Source organism: Bufo bufo, chromosome 5 (assembly GCF_905171765.1).
Source record: "Bufo bufo chromosome 5, aBufBuf1.1, whole genome shotgun sequence".
Lineage (NCBI taxonomy): Eukaryota > Metazoa > Chordata > Amphibia > Anura > Bufonidae > Bufo > Bufo bufo.
In genome coordinates this window covers 69,349,808-69,374,933 of record NC_053393.1, presented here as the reverse complement: position 1 = coordinate 69,374,933, position 25,126 = coordinate 69,349,808, and the positions used below count along the sequence as shown (strand labels likewise).

At 44.0% G+C, this 25,126-nt stretch overlaps 1 protein-coding gene across 1 annotated transcript in view; it reads right to left on the bottom strand.

The window, feature by feature from the left end:
• Positions 1-24,847, bottom strand: part of GRHL2 (grainyhead like transcription factor 2) — a 90,255-nt gene extending 65,408 nt beyond the window's left edge. The window contains exon 1 of the mRNA XM_040432488.1: positions 24,704-24,847. Coding sequence (XP_040288422.1) covers positions 24,704-24,723 — 20 coding nt within the window. The 5' untranslated portion in view covers positions 24,724-24,847. The remainder of the gene's footprint in view (positions 1-24,703) is intronic.
• Positions 24,848-25,126: the final 279 nt, after the last annotated feature.

The window sequence follows — 25,126 nt, the reverse complement described above, 5'->3', positions numbered from 1 at the left end:
AGGCTGTCAATCACTGATAGGACCTCCTCCTCATAGAGGGAAGGCTGTCAATCACTGATAGGATTGAATCACTGAATAAAATACAATACTATAATATACAGAATTTTTTCTCACAAAATTATGTATTGGTCTGCTCAGCTCTTCCGGCTCTATAACATGATGCCTGTAGTTTGCATTGCATTCATGGTGACAGGTTCCCTTTGAGGTGCCCATACAATTTCATTAGATGTCCGCCAAATGTCCGCTGACAACTATCTTTCCAGACTTCCTCATACACATACATGTTCAGTTTGGCCAAATATGCATGTGCTTTCAATGCATACACATTAGATTGTCAGCCGGTTCTGCCAATAATACACCAATCCACATGGGGACTTTGAAGAGGTTTGCCGGCAGTTGATATATTGATGAAAATCCTCAGGATGGGTCATCAATATCTGGTGGACGGGAGTCAGACTCCCAGCACTCCCGATGATCAGCTGTTTGAAGAGACCAGGACGTGCCTTCCTAAGCCAGTGACGTCACATTCATCGGCACATGGCCTATTAGCAGCTCAGTCCCATTTATGTGAATAGGTCTGGGCTGCAATACCAAGCACAGTCAACGATGCTGTGCTTGGTGCGCTGTGAGGGGGCCGAAGAGCTCACTCTTCCATCAGCTGATCGTCAGGGTGCGGAGTTGGACCCCCACCAATCAGATATTGATGACCTATCCTGAGGGAAGGCCATCAATATTCTACTCCTGGAAAATACCCTTAAGTTTGTAAAAAATTGTAGTTTAATAAAGCTGCGGCTGACCCAGAGTCAAACCTCAAATTTTCCTAAGGGCTCATTCACACGACCGTGTTTTGGTTCCGCATCAGAGCCGCATTTTTTTGCTGCTCGGGTGCGGACCCATTTACTTCAACAGGGCCGCAAAAGATGTGGACAGCACTCCATGTGCTGTCCGCATCCGTTGCTCCGTTTCGTGGCCCTGCAAAAATTATGAGTCTGGTCCTATTCTTGTCCGTTTGGCGGACAAGAATAGGCATTTCTATAAAGGGCCGTCCGTTCCGCAAATTGCGGAAGGCACACGGACGGCATCCGTGTTTTGCGGGTTCCGCAATTTGCGGACAGCAAAATACGGCACGTTCGTGTGAACAAGCCCTAAGTTTGTATTTTATGCAGTCGCCAGTCTAAGCAATTCTATATATATATACAGATTGATACATTTTTTCTGAACTGATACCTTGTAGCAAGCCATCCGGACATGAAAGGGGTTAGTGCAAAACTTCCTGTGTGAACGGAGTCTAAATCCAATGATTAAAAATAACTCCCAGGTCATTCCCCTGACCCAAACTTGATAATACCGCGGCCAAAATGGTGTCAGTAAACATTTAATAGTGAAACACAATATACAAATAAAGATAACCGTTTCAAAATAAGTAAATGTGTTGCCGTCCAGAAGTCCAGCTGTGGCCATGTCTTATGCCAAGTTTCGTTTAGCTAAAATTATTAAGTAAACTCGTTTTGACAGGAGATAACTTTTGATAAGAAACGGGAGGCAAATAAAAGCGTAGTACAGTGTTCAGTGTATTCAATACAAACTGGATGGTGAGCGGCTACCAGAGCCGGCCGCACGACAAGCGTTCTGTCTAGAGGAGGCACACATGATGCCAACTGTCATGAGCACAGCCAGTCTAATCAGAGTTAGGGTCCATTCACACGTCCGTGTGTGTTATGCGGATCCGCAAAACACGGACACCGGCAATGTGCGTTCTGCATTTTGCGGACCGCACATCACTGGCACTTAATAGAAAATGCCTATTCTTGTCCTCAATAGCAGACAAGAATAGGACATGTTCTATTTTTTTCGGGATCGGAATTGCGGACCCGGAAGTGAGGGTCCGCAATTCCGCATTCGGGCCGCATTAATGGGTCCACAATTCCATTACGCAAAATGTGGAACAGAATTGCGGACGTGTGAATGGGACCATATTGGATGATTTATCTATGTTGTAGGAGTGGGAGATATAAACTATATAAATTTGGGCAACGGTATAGATTTTGTCTATATCGCCCTATCGCGCTCGGCATCGTGCTGCACTGGCCAGGGCCTTGGGTGCACACATTGTCAGCGCGCTGGCTCACGCTGTGTGACGTCAGGTCCCTACCAGTGCATGCTGGGAAGAAGACGCGGTCCGTCTCCTGTGGACTCCATCAGCCAGCCGCGCACACTGCAGGAAAGGTAAGTATATTAGCAGGGGCCTGTATCTACCTGGGGGCGGCAGTTGGGTTGGAGGATGGCTTTGGCATGGGGCTGATGGCGCTGGCTGGGGGACATGGATGATGATGGCAATGGCATGGGGCTGATGATGCTGGCTAGGGGACATGGATGATTATGGCAATGGCATGGGGCTGATGATTTGCTATACCACAGTCTGTAATAAATAAAAATAGTGTTTTTATAAAGCAATATGTTAGTTTAAGAAGGTTTTTCTTATTAGAGTACTCGATTAATACTCGATTGCTAAAATAATCGTTTTCTGCAGCCCTAGATGTCATCAAGCTGTGCTCATTTTGGTCGACTCGAAAGCACGGAGCTTACACGTGGGGAGGAGGAGGAGGTGCTCGTAAAGAAGACCAGTGTGACGTCGGTCATATGGACCTGGTTTGGGTTTAAGTAGTCGGATGTTGAGCAGAAAAATATAATCTGCAAACTATGCCGGGTGAGAATAAAAGCGAAGATAGGGAATACAACAAATTTCTTTTATCACCACAAAACGAAGCACATTTTGGAATACGAAGATAGCCAAAAACTGCGCCCTCCTCCACAAACGCCCAGTCAGTCAAGTGGAAAGAAAAAGGTGGCCCTGCCCCTACACACCAGCAGACTAATATTTTAAAAGCATTTTCTAAAAGCACTCCCTATGACAAAAAGAAAATCGGCAGTGGATTGATATTACAAATGCCATTACCCTGTACCTGTGTAAGGACATGGTGCCGTTTCTTACAGTGGAGAAAAGTGGCTTTCAGAACATGATTAATACACTCGATCCACGTTACGAGGTACCTAGCCGCAAGCACTTTAGCCAAACTGAAATGCCCAAACTGTATGACAAAGTACGTGAGCAAGTGAAGAAAACTCTGGAGCATAAAACACTATGTAACTACTACGGACTTGTGGTCGAGTCACACAATGGAGCCCTACATTAGTCTCACAGTCCACTTCATCAATGACGAGTGGAAGTTGTGCAGCAGATGCCTACAGACAGCTTATTTCCCCGAGGATCATATGGGTGAACTGATATCTCAGGGATTAAAAGGAAGCGCTGGAGTCATGGGGACTTAAAGAAGATTTACAAGTCTGCATAACTACCGACAATGGCGCAAAAATCGTGAAAGCAGTGGGAATGAACGGCTGGACAAGACTGCAGTGCTTCGGCCACAGGCTCCACCTCGCCATCGGTAGGTAAACGTTTCTTTTAGTCCTAGACTAGTTTAACATTATGCAGGGGTTGACTGTGCAAAATAATATCTTCCAATTTTGTCCTTAGAGAGAAAAGTGTGAAAGCCGCCCATGTTAAACATGCAATTGGCAAATGCAAGAAAATAGTGAGTGCCTTTTCTTACACTTGGAAAAGGAAGAGAGAAATGGCTAATGCCCAGACTGAGCTAAAGCTGCCTCCTCACCACCTCATCACTGAAACACCAACAAGATGGGGGTCTCGACAACAGATGATTGAACAAGAGAAGGCCATATTACAGGTCCTGAGAGCAGACAGGAAAACCAGGCACCTGGTACCAACTTGGCAGGACATTGATGTGTTAGAACCTATGAAGAAGACCCTCACTCCCCTGTTGGAGTTCACAGATGCTCTGTCTGGAGAAGAGAATGTGAGTGTGTCGTATGTCAAACCTGTGCTCCACCTTCTAAGGCTTAATGCACACCAACATGTGCGCTCCGTGGCCGTATTGCAACCCGCATTTGTGGATCCGCAATACACAGGCACCGTTCCGTGTGCATTCCGCATCACGGATGCGGACCCATTAACTTCAATGGGTCCGCAAATCCGGAGACGCAGAATGGAAGCACGAATGGAATCCTATGGAAGCACTATGGAAGTATTGTCCCATACTTCCGTTCCGCAAAAAGATAGAACATGTCCTATCTTTTTGCGGAACGGCCGGATCGCGGTCCCATTAAAGTGAATGGGTCCGCGATCCACTGCGGCTGCCCCATGGTGGCTGTTTGTGCACAGGGCGCACACATTTGTGTGCAAGAGGCCTAAACACCACAGTTCTTCCTCTAGCGCAGCGGTTCTCAACCTGGGGGTCGCGACCCCTTTGGGGGTCGATCGGCCCTTTCCGGGGGGTCGCCTGAGGCTTCCTATTGTGGGTCGCCCGCACAACGGCAGCGGCCCCTTATCCTAGCGCACAGGAAGTGATGTCCTATCACTGCCTGTGCTTGAAGGAGCCTGACGTCTGGACGGGTAAGTCGGGCCGCCTGTCTGCTGAGGTCCGAGTTTTTTCGTTAATGACACCGCCGCTGAGCACCACTGCCAACAATGATTTAATTGAGCCTGGCTAATTTTATTTTAATTATTTGGCTGAGCAAGGCTTAATTTATTTGGGGGGACATGAAGCACTGCTGATTTATTTATTTGGGGGACCCTGAGCACTTCTGATTTATTTATTTGGGGGACCCTGAGCACCATTGATTTATTTATTTGGTTGGGGGGGGGGACCTAAAGCACCGCTGATTTATTTATTTGAGGGACCCTGAGCACCATTGATTTATTTATTTGGGGGGGACCTGAAGCACCGCTGATTTATTTATTTGGGGGAGACCTGAAGCCCCGCTGATTTATTTATTTGGGGGGGACTTGAAGCACCACTGATTTATTTATTTGAGGGGTACCCTGAGCACCACTGATTTATTTATTTCTTTGGGGGGGGGGGGGTACTGTGAGCACCACTGAGTTATTTATTTGAGGGGTACTGTGCGCACAAATGATTTATTTTTTATTTTAAAGTTATTTATTTGATTTACAAATATTTTGTATTTATGCTAAAGTTCTGTGGTTATGAATGAATACTTGTGTATTTGAATTAACATTTGGTGTATTGGTGTCTGTGCGTGTTTTTGGTGGGTCATCATAACAGTAGCAAAATTAGTTATGACGTAGCAAGGAAAAAAATGTAATGGTTGGGGGTCACCACAACATGAGGAACTGTTTTAAGGGGTCACGGCTTTAGAAAGGTTGAGAACCACTGCTCTAGCGGATGATGACATTGACACAGACCTGAAGAAGGACATGGAGAGCCATCCTCAAGTATTTCAATGAGAAGTACTCAGACCCTGCAACTGATGACCTCCTGGATATGGCCTCCTTTGTCGACCCACGCTTCAGATCATCATATACACTGTGTGCAGAATTATTAGGCAAATGAGTATTTTGACCACATCATCCTCTTTATGCATGTTGTCTTACTCCAAGCTGTATAGGCTCGAAAGCCTACTACCAATTAAGCATATTAGGTGATGTGCATCTCTGTAATGAGAAGGGGTGTGGTCTAATGACATCAACACCCTATATCAGGTGTGCATAATTATTAGGCAACTTCCTTTCCTTTGGCAAAATGGGTCAAAAGAAGGACTTGACAGGCTCAGAAAAGTCAAAAATAGTGAGATATCTTGCAGAGGGATGCAGCACTCTTAAAATTGCAAAGCTTCTGAAGCGTGATCATCGAACAATCAAGCGTTTCATTCAAAATAGTCAACAGGGTCGCAAGAAGCGTGTGGAAAAACCAAGGCGCAAAATAACTGCCCATGAACTGAGAAAAGTCAAGTGTGCAGCTGCCAAGATGCCACTTGCCACCAGTTTGGCCATATTTCAGAGCTGCAACATCACTGGAGTGCCCAAAAGCACAAGGTGTGCAATACTCAGAGACATGGCCAAGGTAAGAAAGGCTGAAAGACGACCACCACTGAACAAGACACACAAGCTGAAACGTCAAGACTGGGCCAAGAAATATCTCAAGACTGATTTTTCTAAGGTTTTATGGACTGATGAAATGAGAGTGAGTCTTGATGGGCCAGATGAATGGGCCCGTGGCTGGATTGGTAAAAGGGCAGAGAGCTCCAGTCCGACTCAGACGCCAGCAAGGTGGAGGTGGAGTACTGGTTTGGGCTGGTATCATCAAAGATGAGCTTGTGGGGCCTTTTCGGGTTGAGGATGGAGTCAAGCTCAACTCCCAGTCCTACTGCCAGTTTCTGGAAGACACCTTCTTCAAGCAGTGGAACAGGAAGAAGTCTGCATCCTTCAAGAAAAACATGATTTTCATGCAGGACAATGCTCCATCACACGCGTCCAAGTACTCCACAGCGTGGCTGGCAAGAAAGGGTATAAAAGAAGAAAATCTAATGACATGGCCTCCTTGTTCACCTGATCTGAACCCCATTGAGAACCTGTGGTCCATCATCAAATGTGAGATTTACAAGGAGGGAAAACAGTACACCTCTCTGAACAGTGTCTGGGAGGCTGTGGTTGCTGCTGCACGCAATGTTGATGGTGAACAGATAAAAACACTGACAGAATCCATGGATGGCAGGCTTTTGAGTGTCCTTGCAAAGAAAGGTGGCTATATTGGTCACTGATTTTTGTTTTGTTTTTGAATGTCAGAAATGTATATTTGTGAATGTTGAGATGTTATATTGGTTTCACTGGTAAAAATAAATAATTGAAATGGGTATATATTTGTTTTTTGTTAAGTTGCCTAATAATTATGCACAGTAATAGTCACCTGCACACACAGATATCCCCCTAAAATAGCTAAAACTAAAAACAAACTAAAAACTACTTCCAAAAATATTCAGCTTTGATATTAATGAGTTTTTTGGGTTCATTGAGAACATGGTTGTTCAATAATAAAATTAATCCTCAAAAATACAACTTGCCTAATAATTCTGCACTCCCTGTATAGCAGATGACCGAAGAGAGTTCATCTTCACAAAAGCAGCTGCAGAAATACAGGCACTGCTAGAGACGCTAGCTGTGTCGGCCACAGAGTCACCACCATCACACACAAGCACAGGAGCTGAGGGAGAAGCCCAGAGAGAACCCAAGAGGAGTAAACAAAGTCTGGGCAGCTGTTTCAAAAATGCATTCGCTCAGCCTGGCCCAGCTGCCTTCACTGACAGAGAACCAATTGAGCTTAAAGGGGTTGTCCGAGTTATGAAAAAAAATAATATAGCACTGAAAATCTGATATATAACTGAGCTAAGCAAGTTTTATGCAAAAAAATATATATATTTCCTAATTTCCCTGGTTCTTTTCAACAGCTGGGTTGTCAGACCGCTGCCATCTGGTAGGGATGGCCCATCCTGAGGATAGACTATCATTTAGTAAAGGCTGGAAAACCCATTTAATAAATTCCGCCCCTTTGTCTGCAGCCATATTCTGCCTGTGTGAGGCACTGTAGACGCAATATTCAATAGTCCCAGATCATGCCAAACAGAAAATTAAGCTAAAAAGACAGAACCTATAAAATGGCTATAATCTGGCTGCAATGAAAACTATAAAAGTTATGACCATCTATTCCCCAACTGAAGGGGGTCAGGAGATGCATCCATGTTTTCTGTAAGACTTTGTGTCTTGACTTGAGCTATGAGAAAGACTTTTATATGGTTCTCTGTAATTCAGTCTTCTCCGAACTGTAGATGTCCAGCGGTTACATAACTACAACTCCCAGCTGGAGAGTAATGCTTTAGGAAAACAGACTAGACGGAGAATGTGTGTATTATCTGTATTCCCAGGAGGATCCTTCTGGTTTGTTTACTTCTTAAAGAATTTCTCACATACATACGGTACAGAAAAGTGGACATCCGCACTTCAGAGCACAGAAACGTCAGAGCAAAGTATATTAGATCTGATCAGATTATTGATTGCATTCTGAACTGGTAAAATGGAAAGTATTCCAAAGATCAAACATTTCCCAACCAGGTAAATACAATGGAAAGCTCTACTTCCAGTATATGTCTGTAATACAAATAGTAGAAGTGTGTAATTCATAGTAACCTGACAATAAGGCAACCTAAGGGGATAAAAGGCCAATGAATATAGTAGATGAAAACATTTCCAACATTACAGGAGCCTAAGGATGAGCAAGTCGATTCATCTCATCAGCAAGAGTACTTTCACCTGTGAGGGGTTGTCCCCACAGGTGAACAAGCAGTTACCTGCCTGTTGACCAACAGGGCCAGTCCTGACAATCTTGCGCATGCACCACTTCTACAAGTAGCGGTGCCTCTAAGAGTGTAGCGGTGCCTGTGCAATCGCTGCTCCAGTAGCACCTGCGCCACTACTCGGAGCAGTGGTAGAGGCCCAAGATTGTCAGGGCCAGGCAAGATGTCCAGCCCTGCCCATGAAGTGGCAAGTGGACTCTTCTTCACCTACGGGGACAGGAGTGCACCTAGCCTTTCTGCTGCCTGAGGCGAATATTGAAATGCACCCCCCTTCCCCATTGTGAAATTCTCAATCCAACCCCTCCCCTCCAGCCCTTCTGTTAAAGACATATTTAGAAGACATTACATACAGCACTGCACACCTACAGGTTGGCCACAGTTTACCTATGATCGGCGCCCCTGACTCTCCTGGTACTCTGACCCTACTTGGACCTTGACCTCTGTTTTATGCCTGACGATTTGCATCATGATGCTACCTCCTGGTTCTGACTCTGGTTTGCACTAATTGCTATTCTGATTTTGACTCCTGCATCTAGTTTTTGACTATGTCTTTTTAATTCCAATTCGGCTTATATTTGTCTCTCCTGGTTAAACCCAACTAGTTTGTTCTGCCAATTTCTTATTGTGGTCATCAATCTGTCACTAGGCGTTTTCCTTCCTTGTTAGGTCCCTGTACTTATTTAGGAAGGGACTGTTGTCCATTCGTGGGCCATTGCCTACAGCGAATCGTGCAAGTAAGTAGGGGGCATGAAGTTCAGGGTTCACTGTTCCCTACCATGACAAACCTCTTTAACAGTATACAGTAAGCTCCTAAGCTCCCCCTAGAGGTGACTGAAATAACTAGAATTTCTCATATCAATCAAACCATTTATTATGTGCACCTCCACAGTGTTTCGCTCCATGGGGAAGTTATCATTGGATGCTTATTTCTCCTGCAACAGGGGGCACAGGAAAAATGTAATGTTACATGTGGCCATTCAATGGCTGGACCACATCTGCCCAACCAAGAGCAATGATTGTTAGGGGCTTAATACTTTGGGCTCCTATAGAGAGGCCCCAGGTGAGGACCCCACTCTGTGACAAGTAAACCAACAGGGCATTTAGAAAGTGGTTGTCAAGATAAGACAGGGGATTCGTAACTTTGTATCAGAAAATCTGAGCTTCACACAATGTAAGGATATAATAAATTATCAGCACTAAATTTTGGTCTTATTTCGATTTTGAAAGAAGCATGTTAAGGGGTTAATGTGGACTTGTTGCCAGACGTCCTACACAGCCCGAGCGTGTGAAGAAATATCCTGAGAAAATGAGCTTTACTAGAATCAGTGTTAATCGCTGTCAATTTATGCTTATCCCTTAAATGTCTTTTTGACGTATGTCGCCCCGTTTAATGGCTTGTTTGCAGCCCTGCATTTTATGTAATCCATCCCATTACTGCTCCTGTCAGGGTGAAGCCAAGCTCAGCGCCTTTGTGAGGTTTTTGATGAGAATTTATACAGTACGGAACAAAAACCAACTACTCACTCGATAACATGAACCCATAAATAGTCTCGAAACATGAGCCTTCTGGGCGGTTTTCATCTCATCTTTTTGATAAGATAAACCTTTATTTAAAGGATCTTGCTGATGAGACAATTGGGGCATATGGACATCAAAAAGGTGGGAACCCCTCTATGAGCCAGAGACCCTAAAAAGCCGCAGCACTTGATTTTTACCAGAGCAGTCCATAGAATACTACTTTTCACCTGTGGTGGTTGCTTCAGAGGAAACGTGAAGACAATCACCACCATGGCGGCTCTTTATATTAAGGCCGCTTTCCCACAGTCAGTGTTTGGTCATTGATTTCCATCAGAGATTGTGAGACAAAACCAGGAGTGGAGCCTACATAGAGAGAAGAAGAAGTGATGAGCGAATCGACTTCGGATGAAACATCCGAAGTCGATTTGCATAAAACTTTGTTAGAATACTGTACGGAGCCAGTGCTCCATACAGTATTAGAATGTATTGGCTCAAATGAGTGGTGCCTTGGAACCAAACCAGATTTCGGTAAAAGGTTTTTTACAGTAGAAATTAATTTCTGAACTTATTACCCAAAGTCTCGCGAGACTTTGCGAAGTAATAACGCTGGCTCATCTGAGCCAATACATTCTGAAACTGTACGGAGCTTTCGCTCTGTACAGTATTCTAACGAAGTTTTAAGCTAATCGACTTCAGATGTTTCATTTGAAGTCGATTCGCTTATCCCTAGAGATAAGGTATAAGGGAAAGATTTGCACCTGTTCTGTGGTTTTGGCTCACAATAATCAATGGAAATCACTGACCAAACACTGACCGAAAACAGCCTCAAAAAGTTGTCTGTGATAAAGTAAACCAGTTAAAGGGAATTTGTCAGTTCCTTTCCACCCATTAGAGGGGTTACTCTACAAATTAATAAAAAATTGAATACCTGGACTAGTAATGCACACCTTTATGATAACTATCAGTGCAGAAATGCTGCTCTCCAGTGTAATTTTCACCCTTTTTAATTTGCAATCTGCATCTATGGTTTCTTCACTTTCTGTGGGTGGGCAGCAGCTCATCACATGTGATCATCAAGCAGCTACATCTACCAGGAGTGCACTGGAGTCAGTTCTGGTTAACTCCTTCCTTCCTTGCATACAAAATAGCCCCCAGAAAATCCACAAATAAATAGAACTGAGGTATATAATGTGTCCCCCCTCCTCCCCCAATTTCCTTCTTCACTGTCTAGCCCAGGGATGCTCAACCTGCAGGCCTCCAGCTGTTGCAAAACTACAACTCCCAGCATGCCCTAATAGCAACAGCTGGAGGACCGCAGGTAGGGCATGTCTGGTCTAGACAGATATATAGCTATGAATTTCTACATCAGCAGTCCAGCCGGAAGTACACAAGCTGGGACCGGAAGACTACCAATCTCTGCCATGGCACAGACTTTAAGTGGCAGTGACCAAGTGAGTCAACTTTAAAGGGAACCTGTCACCGGGATTTTTTGTATAGAGCTGAGGACATGGGTTGCTAGATGGCCGCTAGCACATCCGCAATATCTAGTCCCCATAGCTCTGTGTGCTTTTATTGTGGGAAAAAATCGATTTGATACATATGCAAATTAACCTCAGATGAGTCCTGTATGTGAGATGAGTCAGGGACAGGACTCATCTCAGGTTAATTTCTATCATATCTTGCTTGTGTGACCAGAGAAGAGTCATATTTTCAAGCTCTGACTCATCTCAGGTTAATTTGCATATGTATCAAATAGTTTTTTATACACAATAAAAGCACACAGAGCTATGGGGACTGGGTATTGCGGATGTGCTAGCGGCCATCTAGCAACCCATGTCCTCAGCTCTATACACAAAATCCCGATGACAGGTTCCCTTTAAGGCAAGGGAGTAACTGGGGGCTTCTGGGACGTGAAGGGAAGAGTCCCTCTTTGATCCTTAAATGTCCCTCTTTTTCACCTGGGGATTTAATGCATAAATGTGCATTAATAAATTAACTAAATTATCTGTCTGGTTTCTACCTGTATATTAGACCATAACTTCATTATTTGGTGCAATTTGGATCTTAAAATATCTATAATCCGATGATTTTTATGCTAATATTTAAATGGATAATGAAGCGCAAGAAAAAAATTGTTTTAGGGGCTCCAGGTGCTGTAAAAAAAATAAAATAAAGGAACTTAGTCACCTAACCCATTCCCATACTGCAGTGGTGATGGGCAGAGTTAGAGGCGTGGCCTAGTAAGAAAAATACTGCGCGATGTGTGCTGCACATAGTGTCCCTCTTTGCAATTTTCAAAAGTTGGGAGGTATGGCATAGAATTTGTCATGGGGCCCAAGCATAGATTTTGCTTTGAACCAGGCCTGGGCGAGTGTGAAGACAGATGGGGAACAGATGCGGACAGAAATATACCGTCGTGTGAATTGGCCCTTAGAAATGCTGGCCAGTGATTTATAGCCTTCAACATAAGAGGTTGTATTTGCAACTTCCTGTCCACAGTTACACTAGGAGGGACAGCTCTGAAGCACAAACTGTTACCCTAAGGCCCCTTGCAGACGAGCGTGTTTGGATTAGGTCCGGATGCGTCCCGGGTGCATTGCGGCAAACCCGTGCGAGTAGGTACCCAATTGCAGTCAGTTTTGACTGCGATTGCGTTCCGTTGTTCAGTTTTTATCGCGTGGGTGCAATGCATTTTGCACGCGCGTGATAAAAAACTGAATGTGGTACCCAGACCCGAACTTCTTCACTGAAGTTCGGGTTTGGGTTCGGTGTTGTGTAGATGTAATTATTTTCCCTTATAACATGGTTATAAGGGAAAATAATAGCATTCTTTAATACAGAATGCATAGTACAAGGTCAATTGAGGGTTAAAAAAATAATAATAATTAACTTACCTCCTCCAATTGATCGCGTAGCTGCCAGTCTCCTGTTCTTTCTTCAGGACCTGTCAAAAGACCTGTGGTGAAGTCACTGAGCTCATCACATGGTCCAATCACATGGTCCGTCACCACGGCGATGGACCATGTGATTAGACCATGTGATGTGATGTCACCACAGGTCCTTTAGCGGGCAGCTCATGATTAAAGTAGTAAGAAGAGAACGGCAACTATGCAATCAAGAGGAGGAGGTGAGTTAATTATTATTATTTTTTTAACCCTCAATTGACCTTCTACTAAGCATTCTGTATTAAAGAATGCTATTATTTTCCCTTATAACCATGTTATAATGGAAAATAATACAGTGAATAGACTTTCATCTTAGCAACCATTTTATTTATTTTGTTTTATATCTGGGAATTGTATACTCTGAAAGTCCATAACTATAGCTGAATTAACCATGGCTTGCACTAGTTTACTGGTATAATATCCATAGGAATCTGTGTACGTATCCCCTATCCATGGTTGAAAGGAAACGTGAGTAACCACTCAATACTGGAGTCCTTCCATATTTTGAACAGATGCGGACACAAATATATGGTCGTGTGAATGGGCCCTTACTGAAGGAGGTCATGAAGGACTGCATGTTCGACGGAGATACGAAAGCCATGACTGCCTAAGTCATGAACATATGCTTCAGAAAAATTAACAGTGCCCATTGTGTGTTGTTTCGGTTTATCACAATAGCTTTGCATGTGGCTAGAAGATTGGATATGCACAAAAAAAATACAGCCAAAAAGTACACAAAGGCCTTCAGGTTAAAATGTGTTCTGTCTTATGCTGGGCATACACATTCAGTAGCTGTCGGCTGACAGATATCTTTCCCAATTCCCCCATACACAAACACGTTCCGCTCGGCTGAACAGGTCTGTGTATTCTATTGTGAGAGCAGAGAAAGCCGCACCCAGACACTTCCCTCGGTGGCTTATCTCCTGGAAGAACGATAGGTTGAACACATTCGGTAGCTCCCCATACACGTGTGTTGGGTAAACCCACTGTTCTTGGCAGGTTCAGCCAACAGTACACTAATGTTTATGGGCCCTACACCTTAGCTCGCTGTCGGCCAAATGCTCTTTCGGCCAACAGCCAAGTGTGCTTGTGTTCCCAATGGGGAGAGGGAGGAAAAGCTGCCACCACACATGCCCAACACTTGTCTCCCCTGACATGGAGAGAAAGTCAGAACACTCCTACCTCAATCGACAGAAAATACTATTTATCAAGCTTTTATACTTTAGTACCTTGTACAACCTTTTGGTCAAAATTTTCAGTGCAGGTACATGGTCCCAAAGCAACATTTTTGGACCTTACATACCAAAGAATCAGTCCATGCAACTGAAATGGAGCCCATATGAAGAGAACGTCCAAATCAGCATGGCTCCATCACTTTTTGCCATAGACTATGCACACCTGTCTGGGGCCTTTCTCTACAATTAACGATAGGAAACAAGCAAGGGGGGAAATAGTGAAGGGTTCATGTTGGCATTGTTTGTTAAAACGGATAGGTAAAGGCTGTATTACACAGCCCGATGTGGAAGACGATTGTTGGGGGGTGCTCGCTAGCGGAGGAGACCGCTGCTATTACATGCAGTGATCTCCTCTGCAGCATGGGGAGGAGCGATCACTATGCCATCGCTCGTCCCCATGCTGTATAGTGGTTTGCTGGCAGCAGATCGTTATTAGACACCATGATCTGCCGCCTGCAAACAATTTTTTAGCATGTCAAAAGATTTGGATTGCCCGATGATCGAGAGTTTGATCATTCATCAGACAATCAGCGGTGATCGCTAACGATCTGCCAAAAAAAAAAAATCGAGCTGTGTAATACAGGCTTAAGGGTGGCCAACAACTTCTGGGCCTTAATGGCCCATGATGGAAGAAGGTGATAGCATGAACCATCACCACTATGGGGAAAACATAAAGCATATACTGTGATATTGTCCCAAGATTTGAAAGAATCAGATGATTGTAGAAAGTTTATGCTTGTATATATTATAATAAAAAAAATCATTATAAAATGGTGGTTAAACAAATAAAAACTCTGTATGCCGCATGTCAATGGTGAGGAAGTTCTAGTCAGGTCAAGTCATCAGAGCACACAACAATACTAAAGAAATACTTGGACATGATAAGAGCATAGATAACAGTTGGAAAAGAGATTAGAGACAATCAAAGAGGACAATTAGGTGAAAAGAGGTAATTGGCATACAGTGGAGTGTGAGGCTTTGTACACAAGCAATGGCTCAATCACCTGGCTCCATATGACTTCATGTCAATAAAGAAGACAATCCAGATCTAAAACTGATTGTTCAAAGTACTTCTTTCCTCATTACCAAGTTTATGTCTTCTCCTCCTCCTTCTCAGTGGGCTCCCTTCTAACTCTTGTAGGCTGTAGGTCTATTTTCTGCCAGCACTGCCTTTTCCTGCCCATAGAACGCACACATGCTCCCTCTGGCTCTTAAAGAGATGGTCACCCAGGGGGTAAATAAGACACCTTCCCTGTGGGAGGGTTCCTGTGCAAGAGGTGCCAGTTTGCTAGTTCCAAGGTGCACCGGTTTACACTCATTTGCCCATGTACCAACTTCTGCCTGTTCCCTGTTTGACTTTTTGTTGCCTGTCCTGACTTCTGTCTGATCTCTGTACGGACCTTGAGCTGACTACCCAGACATCAGACTGTATACTGCAGGGATGCTCAACCTGCGGCCCTCCAGCTGTTGTAAAACTACAACTCCCACCATGCCCTGCTGTAGGTTGATAGCTGTAGGCTGTTCAGGCATGCTGGGAGTTATAGTTTTGCAACAGATGGAGGGCCGCAGGTTGAGCATGCCTGGACTACTGTATTGCATGTACTCTGCGAGCCCTGAACCTGGACTGTTCCTGACTATAGTTTTGCTTGACAACTTGGTTTTCTGTACCAGCATCTCTTGACCACCGTGGGTGAGCAGTCACTTGAACAGAGGCTACTTCAAGAAGTAGCAACCTGGTGGTTCCCCTACATCAAAGTCTAGATCCCTATACAAGGGATAAAGGATGAATACCATGGGGGCCACTTGGATAATGCCCTTCAGAGTAGCCCTAAGCCAAACTGCATCCAAGATCATTGGGGAGATTTATCAAAATTGGTGTAAAGTAGAACTGGCTCAGTTGCCCATAGCAACCAATCAGATTTCACCTTTCATTTTCCAAATGAGCTCTGAAAAATAAAACGTGGAATCTCATTGGTTGCTATGTGCAACTAGAGCAGTTTTCCTTTTTACCAGTTTGGATAAATCTTCCTCATTGTATCTTACCAAATATAAGCATGAGTATAAGCAGAATCCTTTAAATGGGATTGACAACTTCTCTAGTAAAGGGCCCTCTAATATCCCCTGTGCATGCCACTCCAACTAACTAAACTCCTAAAATAACCTTATTCAACTCGCACGTTTACAGAACTGAATTTAGAATTTTATAGAATCCTAAATGAATCTTAGTGGGTGAATGAATAATTCATAGGTTAATCTATGTACTGAATTACTTCAATCCTATTGCCCATTGGCACAGATCATTTTATCCTAGGTTTGAAAACATTGTTCAGCCTTCTTCTAAACAGGCTTAGGCTGAGTTCACATCAGTGTTCAGCCTTTCGGTACTTCTGCTCCATTATAGGAGCAGAAGAACGGAAAGGACAAATTTGGCACATAACTGAGCAGAACGGAGCCTACGGACCCTATAGACTGTAATGGGGTCCGTTAGGTTTCCACTCAGAGGAAGATTTTTGAAGTGGAGACAAATGTCATGCATGCATGCCTTAGGCCGCAATGCACGAACACCCACCGTGGGGCAGCCGCAGCGGATCGCGGACCCATTCACTTTAATGGTTCCGCGAACCGGCTGTTCCGCAAAAAGATAGGACATGTTCTATCTTTTTGCGGAGCGGAAGTACGGGACAAAACCGCACTCCGTAGTGTTTCCATAGGGTTCCGTTCTGCACCATTCCGCATCTCCAGATTTGCGGACCCATTGAAGTGAATGGGTCCGCATCCGTGATGAGGAATGCACACGGAACGATGCTCGTGTATTGCTGATCCCCAAATGCGGTCCGCGATACGGCCACGGACCGCACTCGTTCGTTTGAAAGTGGCCTTACTAGCATAACTAGCATAATAGCTAATCCAGCCTCACATCCGCAAATAGCTCTTCCAGGACAGAATCAGCTTTTCTTGTTGAGAGGCCTTGGGGGGACATCTAGATGGGTACTCTTTCTATTATGGAGACAACTTAGTATATGTGGTGACTATTGTAAGCTAGGCAATTGGTTTCTGGGGAAACTAGCATGTCTAACATCATCTGGCATCAGAAAGAATTACTTTTCTTATGCTTTTTCCCAAAAAAAAAACTATTTAAAAACTCAAAGCTATGCAAATACTCTCTCTCTTTCGGGATCCATCCACCAACAGTCCACGGCACCTAGCAGACCTTTCAGCAAATGTTTGATTTTGGAGGAAAACATGGGTCAGAAGGGATCACCTTTGCCTAGATTAAAAACTCCAGCACTGTCTATATGTTGACCTTCCATTTTTAATTAAAATAACTCACTTGTTCGGCCATGTGTTATCGGCCTTTTGACTGGGTTTGCCCACCCACAATCATCATTTGTATGACCACCCGCAATTTCTGACACAAAATACATAGTGTAACTTCTGACTGTCTCCAGAACAAGTTTGGCTTTCTCACTTGTAGGGGCCACATTATCACAGCTTTTTCGCATCCTTCCCTCTCAAATTCTCATCTCATTAAAAATAAATGGACCATTCGCAGTCTTCATGGCTAATTTCTTCCATTTATAGTCACTTGATGTCAGTTCTAGTACATACACACACACACATTAACAGGACTCGTATCCTGAGCGCTCTCCGTTCTGGGTCTCAAGTGTCCATACAGATCAATCTCCATCATCGCCTATCTGCTCTCAAGCTAAATCAGCACTTGTATTTATCTGGCAATATGATTCACGGTGCGCTAGGCCTCATTCTAGATTCAGATTACTAAAATCAGCATTCACTTACACAAACACAGAGCTCAGGAACAGGTGTCCTACCCAACTTCAAGCGAGAAATCATCACACCGATTGTAAAAGGGAGAGAAAAAGCATCTTTGCTTGATCCAAAACTGGATGCAGACATTAGATAAAACTGCCAGATGACTAAAATGGCCTTTCCAGTCTTAAAAAGACACTATATACCAAATTCTGTTGGCCTTATTCAGACATGACATTTTTTTTTCATGCGTTTTTTTTTTTTTGGCAGGCAAGCACCTCCAAAATACGGATGACATATGGATGTGTTCCGTGTGCGTTCCATATTTTTTGTGGACCCATTGACTTGAATGGGGCCTCGGACCGTGATTTGCAGACAATAATAGGACATGCACTACTTTTTTGTGGTACAGAAATACGGAAATGGAATGCACACGGAGTACCTTCCGTTGTTTTTGCGGACCCATTGAAGTGAATCGTTCTGAAAAAAAAACCTAACGGAAGCGGAAAGAAAATACATTCGTGTGCATGAGCCCTTAATGAGGTTACTTACTAGTCCAGTTTAGAAAACCTGATTTAATACACCCAGTTAAGCAATTTTGAGGTTGTCTCACTTCAGCAAATGACATTTATCACGTAGACAGAGTTAATACAAGGCACTTACTAATGTATTGTTATTATCCATAATGCTTCCTTTGCTGTCTTGATTCATGGGTACGGCCACCGCTGCAGTGTACATATGAGGTGGCAGGGCGGGAGCTGGGGCACATGTGTGCCTATGAGAACTCCCGCGGGGTTGGCCACTAGAGAGGCCGGTGCTTTTATCTATAGTGTGCAAGCACTGCCACCACTGCTGGATTGCAGGGTGGTCATAACAGTGTATAATGTGATGGAAAAATTAATCAAGCCAGCAAAGGATTCAATATGGACTTCACAATACATTAATAAGTGCCTTGTATTCACTTTCTATACATGATATATGCCATTTGCTGAAGTGAGACAACCCCTTTGATGAGAAGTCCCCTATTCAGGATCTTCATCTCTTGGCCAGAGAGAAGAGCACATACAAAGATTATTTCTCACTCTTGAGGACCTGTGGTGCTTACACAGAGAACTGACTATTGATTTAAATGGGCACTTGGCCTTTAAAAATAAAAAACGTCTGTCATCTGTTTTGAGCATTCTAAACTGCATTGAGCCTCTTCACAACCCCAGGGGTCCGCCTGAGCCCCCCTCACAGCTGGCTAGTGGGCGTTTTTGGGGATGTATTTTGTGCTGTTAGCTGAAGTATTTTGTGATGGACTATGGAATTTGGCTCTGTTGGGGTGGTATAACGTGCCACAATATGGTATTGCTGGCCCCGCCTACTTGTGTTGGCCCTGCCTTCCATCAATTTGGACCCAACTACAAAACGATGCCACTTTTAATATTTTTTCCAGGGCCACTTTAAGTTCCCAGTCTGCCCCTGGCTGGACTACCAGGTTTCAAGCGATACCAGGCCCATATCTCTAGCTGCTACCAATCCAGAGATATAAGCAGCCCTCCCTCCTTCTCCTTCTGCCCAAGCTAGGTCGATAATAAATTAAAAAGAGACAGCTCACCCGAATTCGCAACCCATTCTAATCCTCCTTCATGCACGGAACAATATAGGGCTGGCCACCCAACTTACATGTTAAACATAGAATTCATAGTTCCAGCAGCAATGAAAATCTAAAATTCCTTGTTTTAATGCCTATAAAATTTCTTTATTTAATCCATGGAAATTGGGTAAAAAGTATGAAAACACCTACATGTTTCGAGTTGGTGAAACACTCAGTCATGGCATGATTAAGAACATTTCACACTTTCAAAACATGTAGGCATTTACATGCTTTTAACCTATCAATTCCCATGGATTACATTAAGAAATTTTATATATTTGGTGCCTATGTTGCAGAACTAGTCTTGGACTGACTAACCAGGGGACGGACCCAGGTCCATATCCTGGTAACCTAACAGAATAAGCCAAGGTGTTAATCCTTAATTGACCACACAAATATAAGAAATGACAGCATTTAATTTGGCAATAGAACATCACATCATTTAACCATTTGTAGTAACTCTGTTTTGGGGTACTGCAGTAGCAGAGCTCTTGTACTTGTGCACTCTGGAAAGGGAATAAGTGTTTGTGTTGGGACAACCTATTTAATCTGCTGAGCCGATGGTCCAGTCTGATCCCACATTTTTATGTACATGTATTGAACCAGAATATATATATTTGTTTGCGCTTTTTTTTTGTAGGATTAGAGTTATTATTGAAAAGCTGAGGTAAAACTGTGATTTTGTGCATTAGTTGCCCAAATTGTTTAGATCTATTGTAAAAGAAAAAAAGTGTCCTCCTGTCTAAGGCGGCCTCAAGCACACAGCTGTGACCCGTATTGCAACCCTCAAGAAGCTGGTCGGCAATATGCGGGCACCAGCCGCGTGGTCCCCGCATCACGGATGCGGACCCATTCACTTAAATGGGTCCGCAATCCGGAGCTGCGCAGCGGAGGCGCGGAACCCCACAGAAGCACTACGGAGTGCTTCCGTGGAGTTTCTGTCTGTGCCTCCGCACCGCAAAAAAATAGAACATGTTCACATGATCATGACCTGATTCAAGTTGAATGGGTCTGGATCCATCGCGGCAGCCGTACGGATGATGCCCATGCATTGGGGACCGCAAATGGCCGAACAAAGGCCGTGTGCAAGAGGCCTAAACCTTTCATATCTATAGCTGACCATACACATTTAGTACACAGTTATAAGGGTATTACGGTTGTTAAAACGTATCCCCTCTCCACAGTATAGGGGATAACTATTAGATAGGTGGAGGTCCTAACGCTGGGACCCCCACCGATCACGAGAAGGCGGGCCCTACCCCCACCACCACCACTACAGGCATGCATGCGGCCGCTCCTTTCATTTCTATGAGAATTCCAGAGATACTGTAGCAGTACTCTGTACTCAGCTATCTACAGAACTCCAACAGAAATGAATGGTGCGGCTATGAACATGTGCGACCGGCCGCTCTGTTTATTTCAGGGGGGCTGTAGGGGATACAGGGGCCCACGTTCTCGTAATCGGTGGGAGTCCCATTGTAGGACTCACAGCAATCTAACAGTTATCCCCTAAATTATGGATAGGTGATAACCTCTAACAACCAAAATACCCCTTTAGTGCTCGCCCACCAATGGAAGGCAGGGCCAGCAATACCATATTGTGGCACATTATACCACCCTTACAGACCCAAATACCACAGTCCATCACATAATACTGCCAGTAGCACAAAATACATCAACCAAAACTTCCACTGGCCAGCCGTGAGGAGGGCCCAGGTGGCCCCTGGGCATCGGCCCATGGGAAGTATCTCTGTAAGGTCTATGGCCAATCTGCCCCTGGGTGTGGGACATTATGGCCTAAATTCACTATTGAATATGCACCAGGACTTTGTCTAGATTTGGTCGTGTTTTGTCACAAAATGTTGCATCTCTTGTTTTAGACAGTTTATAGGCCACGCTTAACAGGGGGCATGGTTTAATGAAAAAAGGCATGGCCTAAAAAGGGATTTTTAATGTTTATTTTACACCAAAATTTCTGGCGTAAAATAAAAAAAATAAAAAAGTAAGACAATTAAGTTAACCATTGTCCAAGGGCCACTACACATGATTTTGCTTACTTCCATAGAAACCACTCATGTTTTTTCCCATACGGCATGGTGTTTTTTTATGGTATTTTTTAGCATTTTTTTTTCCCTAAACAACAGCTGTGAACCTCTTTTTCTCTGGCAAAAAAAAAATACATACTGCATGTCCTGCATTTTATATTTTCTGGAGCTGATGTCTTTATCACAAAAAAAAATGCACCAAGAAACACAGGTGAAAAAAAAAAAATGCTGAAAAACATCAACAAAAACCCATGTGTGATGAATCCTTCCTTAAACTTTTAGACAGGCTGTCTGTGCCAGATTTATCATTCAACCTGAGCCACAATGAAAATTTTGGCACACTTAAAAAGACTTATGAAACTGTCTAAAACTAAAACCATAGCAATCAATCCCAGCACAGCTTTCATTTTATATTCTGTCCTTGAAAAAATAAAAGTGGGTGTTGGGATTGGCTCCATTAATCTGCCCAGTATAGATATTCCCCCCAATAGTAAATCTGGGCCTATAATTGCTTGCTTGAACTTGGGTTGCCCATAGCAACCAATCCCTGCACAGCTCTCATTTCTATCGTGCTCTGGAAGAAATGAAAGCTGAGATTTTATTGGTTGCTATTGGTAACAGACACTTTCATTGTAAGGCAGTTTTCATAAATGAGGCCTATTTCCAAACAAGCATTACCCAAACCACTTACAGTTTGTGCATGGGAAGCTTATGGTCTTAGATAAACCCTGTACTTATACCCTGGTAGGGCATTCAAATGTAGTAGAGGAGGGTTCCCCAAGTGACACTTACTTCTATTAGCCAAATCTGAGAGTGGCTACGAAGAGTGTCTCTCAGTCTGGAGGACCTGACACATCTGTTTATTACACGGACACCCCGTTGATTTCTATGTGTCCTGTGTAATGCTTGGCGTTTTACATACTGGTCTTAAAGGTTTTTTTTCGAGACTTTTATACTCATCTGTGGGGGTCTGAAACCCGTGCCCCCTGCGGATCAGCTGTTTGAGAAGGCACAGATGCTTGCAGTAGACCCTCACCAGGCACAGCGCCATACATAGTATAGTGGCTGTGCTTGGTATCACGCTCAGCCCCATTCAATACAATGGGGCTGAGCTGTGGTTAGGCCATGTGATCAATGAACGTGACCTCCCATGGCCTAGGCCAGTAATGGTTAATCTCCAGCACTCCAGATGTGGTGAAACTGCGACTCCCAGCATGCTCCACTCAATTCTGTGGAGTTCTGAGAACAGTCAAGCAAGTGTGCATCTTGGGAGTTGTAGTTTTACCACAGCTGGAGTGCCGGAGGTTAGCCATCACAGAGCTAGGCTAAGCTGCAAAAAGACCGTGGCACTACTGTGAGCGCTGGTGCTTTCTCAAACAGCTGATCAGCGGGGGTCCCAGGTGTCAGAGGCACACATCTCTTAATAATTTTGGCTCATCTTTGTAGGTCCCTGCGCCAGAACTGAAATCTACCCCAGAAAGAGAGTATCCTGGTGTATATTATAATAGGTATCTAAAACCCTCCAAAAAAAGTCCCAACATTCCACTCCCAAGTTTCTGATGGCAGTAGTAAAGGGGTTGAGAAATGTCCCCCATAGTGCCAGGTCCTCCTCACACATGACAGTTGTTTGCTGGGGACCTCAGCAGGAACACCCTGTGATCAGTTTCTCATTGGGAGTCTCTTCTAGTAAGAACAGTAGGACACCCTAAAGGGGTATTGTGCAATTTAACGATCCCATAGAATAAACCCAATGGAAATATTTTATTCACAAGCACAACAGGGATAAAATCTGTCTTCTCTCTACCCTGTGTCACGCCTGAGAGGCTGATGTACAACGTGCCCCAGCTTGCTATAAGGAGATGCCGCATATCAGACGTCCTATGTTGATGCCTGCAGCGATTTATAGTTGCAAATGGGTGGACCCGTTATTGCAAATTTTACAATCCCTGGATTAAGTCCAATTGTATTTTTTTTTTTAAGAAAGCTTCTTGTGCCGCCATTTACATAGTTAAGAGACTCCCAAAGAGAGATTTTATTGTGTTTATCTGAGATTTGTGACACTAGTGGAATCTGAAGTAATGTCCATTCAATGCGTCTGTCCATCATTCATTCCTAGGCCAAGAACAATAGCAAATGAGGGCATGAGAGGACAATCCTAATCAGAGATGAAAGGCAAGACTCAGGAGATTGAATGTCCCAACTTGTCTCCCGAGACATCAGTCAATCTGCCTGAGGCATAGGAGTAGTATAAATCTTCCTGAACCCACCCATTGATGGATGACAGGACAGCCCTCCATAAGGATCCCATATCATATACCACATCTCAGCACCAAAGTCACTGGAGATCACTGGACTAGAACTTCTTATATATTACCATATGCCCTGCTAGACCGAACCTAAGTCACCTATAGATTTGCAGCTGTTGTGGTTCTAAAGGTCTCAAGATGCCATGAAAGCCACCAGACTTGTGGTCTGGTACTGAGTAACATATGGCACTATTGTCCTCACAACTGACTGTACACAATTCGAAATGATCAGACATTACAACAAGAAGAGGTCTCAAATGTACTTAAGAGTTGTGGATGCTTGGAACAGACTCCCAGCATTTAGCGAAGGAATTACAAGCCTGCCATATACATCCCATACAGAAATTACAAGAGAGGCACCACGTCCTGCTGTCAATCTACGATTCTGGGTTGCATTTCATCACATAACGTTGCCCAGATGCAACAATAAAATGACAAGGATAAAAGTAAGATGATGATAAGAAAAAAATATCTCCAACGTGTATTTCTGCAAAAAAATATCAAAAATACAAAGAAGACAATTTAATTGATAGAACGCCTCCCTTCTGCTCTGTATCATTAAAGAGTTCATTAAAACCGTGCCACCTATAAGAAGTCATTCCGTTCGACTACGCTAGAGACGGACTCACTGCCAGGAAGAGGTCATCTGAATGGATCCCCCCCCACCACCAGAGCCCACCTGACAAGAGCACAGGAGACGACGGTTGTGCAGCACAAGAAAAGTCTTTTGTTACTTCCACACAAAAGCCAATCTCTCTCCCTTTCCCTTCCTGGGCCCTTTCCCAGCTCAGCGGCCTCCGTGAAACTCTCCGGGGTAATAAAAAATAATAATAAAAAAAAAATCCTAAAAACTTTTTGTTTTCAAGCAACATGGTGGTGGATAAGTTTACAGTAGAGCTCAGGGGGTCTGCAGAGCACTCTCATCAGATCAATCCAACCACCAGGAAAGGAGAGGTATGAGCAAAACTTTCCCAGCTTCTCACTGCCACCAGATCCCAAAACCAGTATGATCACTTACTTGTCCGTCTCTTGTGACATGTTTGATCCAATGAACTCTCCCTTTATGTTCTCCCTCGCTCCCTGGTGGAACTGGACTTTCAAGTCTGTGCAGGTAAAGGTGTGTGGAAGGGAAAGAGATGGCAGAACAAGTGCTACTGGTAATTCTTCTTTTTTTTTTTTTTTCCTCCTCTCTACCTTCTACCCCTCCCCCCCCTTCCTTTGACTTTTTTTTTTTCTTTCTTTCCCAGCCCAGCCAGAAAGGTGAGAGACAGGTAGACAGCTACGCCCCCAGGTCTCTCCACCCCATTCTCCACCTCTTGTGGAACAGTCACACAGGTCAGTGCTGTCCTATGTCCCTTCCCATGTACACTTGCTACAGACGAGCATTGCAAGCCGCACAGGGAAGGGGTTAAATCTGCGTACTATGATCACCTGTATGCAC